The sequence below is a fragment of the Aplysia californica genome, unplaced genomic scaffold (genome assembly GCF_000002075.1).
Source record: "Aplysia californica isolate F4 #8 unplaced genomic scaffold, AplCal3.0 scaffold00049, whole genome shotgun sequence".
In the NCBI taxonomy this organism is placed as follows: domain Eukaryota; kingdom Metazoa; phylum Mollusca; class Gastropoda; order Aplysiida; family Aplysiidae; genus Aplysia; species Aplysia californica.
In genome coordinates, this window is record NW_004797319.1 from 374281 (window position 1) to 381757 (window position 7477).

General features: G+C 38.3%; 1 protein-coding gene across 3 annotated transcripts in view; it reads left to right on the plus strand.

Annotated features, from left to right (window-relative positions):
* Positions 1–234: 234 nt before the first annotated feature.
* Positions 235–7477, plus strand: part of LOC100533411 (pedal peptide 2) — a 95931-nt gene continuing 88688 nt past the window's right edge. Inside the window, exons 1-2 of one of the 3 annotated variants that reach the window (XM_035968275.1) lie at positions 235–330; positions 5966–6090. In XM_035968275.1, the coding sequence (XP_035824168.1) occupies positions 6026–6090 (65 nt within the window). In that variant the 5' untranslated portion in view covers positions 235–330; positions 5966–6025. 3 annotated transcript variants of the gene reach the window in all.

Genomic DNA, 7477 nt, shown 5'->3' on the forward strand with positions numbered 1-7477 from the left:
CCAAACACAAATAAAACAACAACAATAACTAAAAATAAAGCAAAAACAACCGCCTTCCCCCACAAAAAAGAAAGAAATTAATGAAAAAAAAAGAAAATACCCACCCAATTCGTTTCCTTGTCCCGACAGAGAAGAGCTCAAGAGCTCCGCGCCAGTCATGGGACGCGACAGTGGCGACGCGCGGGAGATTGCTGTCTTCTGATTGGTGGACTCCGATCGCTTCCGCTGGCAGGGCTGACGGTGTTCGATCACTGGCACCGTGGTATATATTTCATGGCGGGCCGCTTGTGAAAGGAAAGCCATCAACATCGTCCCGGCCTCACTGAAAAGGCAAACGATTTTTTTCCTTCTTGTTCTTCACTGTGGGATACTATGATATTATGAATTGTCACTATCTTAAACTTTTGCAGAAGTTGTCTAAGAAATTTTTGTATTTGTGTTTAAATTTTCTGTTTAATGTGGAATATTCTGCATTTAATCCATTACCTGAAAAAAAATCTTTAAATACGGTTCTAAAAGTTGCAATAATTTTTCTCATTAAGCGCTCATAAAACCTTATGCAGTAGCAAGCGCCGTAAAACCTTACAAAAAAAAACAACCCAACAACAATCTTCATTTTTATGACAACAGCCTTCGTCCTGATCATTTTGATTTTGTGATATATTTCAGTTCTTATTTTCATAAGTATCCTTGTATTGTCTTGGTTATATGAAGGTGTTTCTGAAGTATGCCTGTTTTCTTCACTATTTAAGTTTTTGATCAATGCGAATAATTATTTTGAATTTAAACATGCAAACGATTGAATGCTACTTATAATTTCTCATGGTGTTTTGTGAAACACAGTTCCTTAAATTGCTTTTTTCTGTTCTTATGTTTTTTAGGACGTCATTTGTCTCATAATAATATTTCAGGGCAATCCGTCCTTCGTTAGTCTATTGAGAATAATATTTAATTTCAGAATAACTGCTTGAAATTAACGTGGGGCATGCAGTCCAAGTTAGTGCAAGTATTTGTACTATTTTTATTTACAAAGTTATTTCATAAAATATGTCTATGCATTTGCCATGCTTTTTGTCCAAGTATGCATGAAGTATGGATGACGAATGTCGTATAAATGTTATTGTATAATACGTGACAAATTATTATAACCAAAGCCATTGAGCGTCGGCGTAAAATACGGACTGTTTTATCCAAAGAAAGAAATACTCTAAGTACTCTACAAAGCTGAGCTTGAAAGCATTGAAGATCCTAATACAAGGCGTCTAAAAAATCGGCTGACTTCACTGCTGTGTGTTAATTTTCAAAAATCTTCTGGCTGCAGTGTTCTCAAAACAACATGCCATTTGAACTGTTTCGAACACTTTCTTGTTTTCACTTTATCCGTTCATGTGTGTGAGCTGACGTAAGTAGCATATTATACTTATTTACCAATGTAGAGCAATGAAGTCTGGTGACTTTTGAGACATCACGTAGTTCTGTTCTGGCCTTTGATACTCAAGGTAATAGTTGGGGCTGATTGGCACGGTTTAAAACAACAACAACACTAACAACAAAAACAAACAAACAAACAAAAAAGAAAAGAGAATAAAAAAACAAACAATTACTCTCGTCAAGAATTCTGTTTCCCAGTAGCAATATTTAGGATAATATGCATTCTGTGTAATATGTGTTTTTGTAGGGAGGTTTGTGGATTTCAAGACATATTGTGAACAAGACTTTATTGCCAGGATCTAGATCATAAAAGAGGAGTTTACGAAAAAAAACCCAACCCACCCTAACTCCCAACAACAACAGAAGAAAACCAAAACAAACGAGCGACATGGACTTCGTCAGTAAATGAAATTTAAAATCTTGTGGACCCAAAAATCCTTATTTGAGTGAAACTTCTGGCCATTGATTTCTCATCCAGTTTAAAGTGTAAAGCAAGCGTCAAAGAGGAATAAAGAATATGAGTCTACACGCATTTCGGATTGGTTATTCATGTATTTAAGTTTGTGACCGTTTTGTTTATCCCGGGTACTCCTCAGATACAAGCTGATATATGGATTACATTTTTTATAAACTCCATGAGACAAATCGAGTCTAAACATCTTATTGCCTTAACTATTTTTGTTAAATGAGGTTTTATGTACACGATTCTTGTAACGGAAGTCCACAATCGTGTTCTTCTTGTCAGCGAAACTCACTGAGATAACTATTTTTCTGAATGGAATCTTAAAGTCATGTGACGTCATCAATGACGTATCACCTCACTAACCACGACTTGTGCGCATGTCCATAAAGTCAAAGAACGTTGTTCAACACGCAGCCAGTTAAGGTGAACTGTTGTAGATTACAACGTGAGAAGGTTCTAAACAGGTTTGGTATTTACATATGCCATATAGGCAGCCTGAGGTGTTCTTTCAAAAATAAAATATTTAGTGGGGAAACTTTCTCGTAATTGTTACTTTTCTTTCTATGATAACCTTGTTACTCCCGGCTCGTAAGACAATGATCATTTTGAAATCATTCTTCAAACGTGAAAACGCCATGGCTTTGCATTTTGAAAACCCCCGCAAAAAATAGTGTCAATAATCATTTGTTAGCGTTTGAGCACTTAATCCTATGCCGACACAGTATGGAACATGGTAAGCTGAGAACATTTCTTGGTGTTCTAGTGTGTACTGGGGTATTAATATAGATTGTAAAGCGCATTGGGAATGCTGAAGAGCGGTGGTAAGCGCTATGCGAATGCTATTCTTAAAATTATTCTTATTGTTGTTTGAATTCCGCACATCATTTCAGATATTCTAACCCTATGACGATGTAGTGGACACATACGTCCAATAAGCAGCAAACCAAAGGCAACGTTTATGCATATCTCCAACTGTCCTAAACAAATCAGAAATAAAAAATTAGCGAAGTAGGCCTATGTAGGTTTTCGCCCCCCCTTCCCCTTTTTTTAAGGTTTTAGATTAAGAACATAAATGAACAATCAGTACGAGTAAAATAGTTATACTTCTTTATTTTTTTTAAGTGACTGAAAACAGAGCGCCTTCAAGCGTTGTCGAATTACCAGAATGTGCGTCTAAAGTGAGGCCGTAAACGATGAGTTGAATACACCATTTGGCGATATGGGTGACGCTTTAATACACACTTTGGACACCACCTGGGATCCGTATTTGAATACTCATAATGTTTCATTGAAAACCGTCGTTTTGATTGTCAGTAGCATGTCTTTGTCAGCTGCGAACTCATTTAATATTTAATAGCTGTGTCACAGTCACGTACATTTTATGCACAAACTTACTGCGTCCATTTCCTCTGTATTTTATACTGCTTTTAAACCCATTAGATTTGCATTGTTTTCGACTTCTTTGATAATTTGTTGCTAACGGAGGATATGACGTGTATCGAAACCAGTTTTTTGTTCTTGTCTGTTGACGATATGGATGAATTTCATAAGTATTTTTCTATGATACAGCTGTTCAAAGGGTGGTTTAAAAAAATACGTTTGGCTAGTTAATACCTACTGGATAAATCACAGAATTGTCATGGAAGGGGGGGGGGGGGGGGGGGGTTCGTGTTAGAAGGCATTCTGATGTGATTTGTTCCTTCATTTGTATCAAACATCTATGGTCCTAACATCTTCCCACTTCTTTTTTTTGTTTTGAATGATACTTTTTTGTACTTGACTTTGATTTATCCTTCCTCTCGTATCATCTGGGACGTCGAGGTGAGAAAGAGGAGAACATTAAAAAAAAGAAGGAGGTACTAGGACCAAAGATACTCTTTTGTAGCACCTTTAAATTTCGGCGTGAACGATCTATTTGAGTTGCTGGTGTCATCAAACTCTTACTAATACTAAAACAGAATCCACTTGCATGTTTTCAAATGAAGGAACATGAGTCGCTGGTCATGATGTAAATTCATTTAATATCCGTCAGTGGCAATCTCTCATGACGTCTACTTTGCTCTTTATTTTCGAGCATCTTACATTTATTTGTCCAACTAAAGCTGCTCTAACGACCACTTGTATAAGACCATCACCTCGACAAAGGGTCACTTTCCATTTCCCAACCCTTGCGTTTTTAATGCATTACAATGACACTGTGTAAGATGGTCATCTGCCTAAGGCGGCCACTTTTCTTGTTGACAGTGGGTGGCTAACTTAGACAATTCGTCTGTAATAGTTTATAATATCCGCAATTTTTCCGCCCCCTAGACTTTAATTATAATAATATCCTAGTCCAGGAACTGTCATGGACGCCACTCTGCCCTCTGTACAAAAACTTCACTGCGCCAATGCGTGTGGGCTCAAATTTTAATGAAGGGGAAAACCCCCAACCAGCCTTGTTACAGTCCAGTGCACGTTCAACAGTTCTGCCCTTGCCCTTCACGTGGACCCTAAGAGAGAGAAGAGGTGGGCCCCATGTCGAACCGGTACAACGTCATAGTACACGGTCTTAAATGATATTACAAGATACATGTCTATGTCCCTAACCGACAGCTACGTCATAAAAAGTTGTCGAACTTGTAATACATGCATACTGCCTCGCTGAACGTCTTTTTTCTTTAGCTTGCCCCGATTTTTCTTTCATTCCTTTTGATGTTAACTTATTGTTTTGTTCCGTAAACGTGAAAACATATAGTTATTTTTACCTTCCCACCGACACAATTTAGATTAATTTAGGAGGTGGTCTGCGATCTTGCTTGTCAGGGTCTACCCGGGCTAAGAGGTGTACAACATCCAGGCAGAAAGACTAAGATAATCGATAAATATTCTTCTCACAAGAGAATCGAATTGGGGTCTTACGCGTGCGACGGCGAAGTGCCTAAACACTACACCACAGACGCCGGTCTCTTCTATAGGAAAAATAGTTTACCTGCGCAAAATCATGATAAATAACACACATATCTTGAGAGACACTCTTGTCTTTAGATCGATAGACCAGACAAGGAAATGTGAGGCATTTCTATTTCAAACCCTGTGTCTGCTCTGAAAACTTGAAAAGTAAATTAGAGAATATAAAACATCTCAACTACACAAAATGCTGGCAATCACGTATTCCACCGAAGGACACCGACAAGTCCTATAATCTTTTACAAAGGCGTTCTTTGTCAAAGATTAACATTTCTCGTACTCCAAGTCCCGATTGCATGCAGCTTATTCCCATCCAAAGTTCAATGAGGTGAGCTAATTTCGCCAGCTCTTCGACATTTAAGATTTTTTTGTCCGAGCTTAGAAAGCGAAGACTCCAGACGTGCCTGGCGAGAGAACAAAATGAGCTCCATGTTTTCATTGACTGTTGTCTAGGGCATGGCTGGGGGTAGAAAATCTTTGAAGTGGGGGAAATGGCGAATAATTCTATTTCTAATGCATTTGACAAAAGAGAAAAATCAAATATCTATTAGTTCCCTGGCGACGCTCTTTCTGATCATTCTACAACATTTGAGTAAAACAAGAACACTTTTTGAAAAGTCTCAAGATGGCGCTGTAAGTGCAATTTATCTATAATTTTCTTGAGCCTGCGGCAACCAACATTTTCTAACACGCGCAGGTCGAATCTGACATTCTACGCACCATCATCATAAAACATATTAAGATATAGTCTCGTGTAGCCTACACGAAATGCATGCTTTACAAAGTCAAACCCAAAATTAGCTGCTAGTATAATAATATAGAAGTTTATTGTAGTTCTGTAAGCAGCCAATTTTGTCACCAAAACTTGCGGCTTCAAAATGTTTCTCATAACTCCGCTCCAATTTAACCTTTTTGCGCATACAAAAACCCACATAGCAGAGTAGAAATACATGATTCGTGCAAGAATCACTTTGTCCGATTATATATAAGCTGTATTTTCTGTGATTTTGTTTGTTTGTTTTTTTATACCCGTTAAAAGGCCGAGCGATGCTGGGCGTTAGCTGAGCTGACTTGTTGTATACTAAGCGATAATCTGAACATTTTCCTTTGTTACATTTCTAGGCTGTCGCTGGCGAGGTAGACCAGCCCATTTTGTCCACACAGAAGAAGACAGAAAGAAGAATGGCCAAAGTCGGAGTGAGCAGTCTCTGCCTTGTCCTTATCCTTCTCTGCTCTGCCGTGAGCGGGTGAGTCGTACTACTTGTAATGATTTATTCTTAATTTAAGTGTCTCTAGCTCCTAACATATGGATTTCGGACTGTTCCTTGGGAGAAAGTGAATCGAGTTGTCCCGGGCTTTCCACTCTGTAGTCAGCATGACGCAATATGGGCCAACTTAACACCCTATCGAATATTGTTACAATGAAAACTAAAACAAACAAATAAATAAACCAACAAATCTATATAAACAAGACAAAGAAAACACTCAAACAGACAGGCAAACAAACAAACAAACAAACAAACAAACGAACCGAACAAAGAAAAACAGAACAGTTGAACCAAACGTGGCACCTTTTGGTACGTAACTTTTATAGAAATAATAAGCATACAGATTTATTTTGGTCCCAATTTGTGTAAGGCTTTCTGATATACAACGCCCTTAAAAAAAGAACTTCTAACTTCTCTGAAAGACAAATAATTAGTACCGTCTCAAGGGATACTTATTAGGAGTGTTCTTCATAGTTCATCAAAAGGAACATCCTCTTTCGTGACCCAGATTTTAATTCATAAAAGCTTTAAGAATTGGGATAGTCAAGTCACATTGTCCTTTGGAAATTTGGTACTTTTATTTTTATACCCTTGATTTCGTTCGGTCATTACATTGTACATGTGAATAAAGGTTGTTTAAATTATGGGCCTAGTCTTTTTTTCTAAAAATATCGTTCTTCAGCTTAATCCTTTTCTAAACTGTTCAGATCAATTTGAATATAACTGTGACAATTTTACTAAACATTTGTTGGTAAAAGTAAACGTTAGCCCCCGTTAGGAACTTACTTGACCTAGCACACTCATCCAACATCCACTCCGCGCGAGGCCACATTTGGGTTGTCGTGACGTCATGCACCAAAGACGCGTTTGAGAATGAAGGGATGGGGTTGCGGGGTCGAGGTTTGCTTTGACCAGCTGTATTTTCAAGCAACATTTCGCTATTGCTTTTATTGTCTTTGCTATCGTTACATTTCTCCTTTACATCGACGCATTGTAGCCTTTAGTTTTCCAGTTCTGCTCTCGTGATTGTGAGGCCGCGGGTCCAGGGGTTCGAAGTTCAGCTCGGTCCGACATTCTGTCCCTGGGAAATGACACTATACAATATTTTTTTCAACCATTTGGTTTGATCCTATCGGAGATGGACGTGAAACTCAGAGGCCCCCTTTTAAATAATCTTACAGTGTTGCAATGGGCGTAAAACCTACACAATTTCGGTTGTGTTGAGGCATCACAATTTATTGACGCCAACTTTCGTGGGCTTATCGGGATTTCTGTTCTGAACACAGTTCCCAAAGCAAATCACAGCAGCTTAACAGGTTGTTGATTCGCGCGGGTGGAGGGTTTTTTTTCAACTAGTATCTGAACA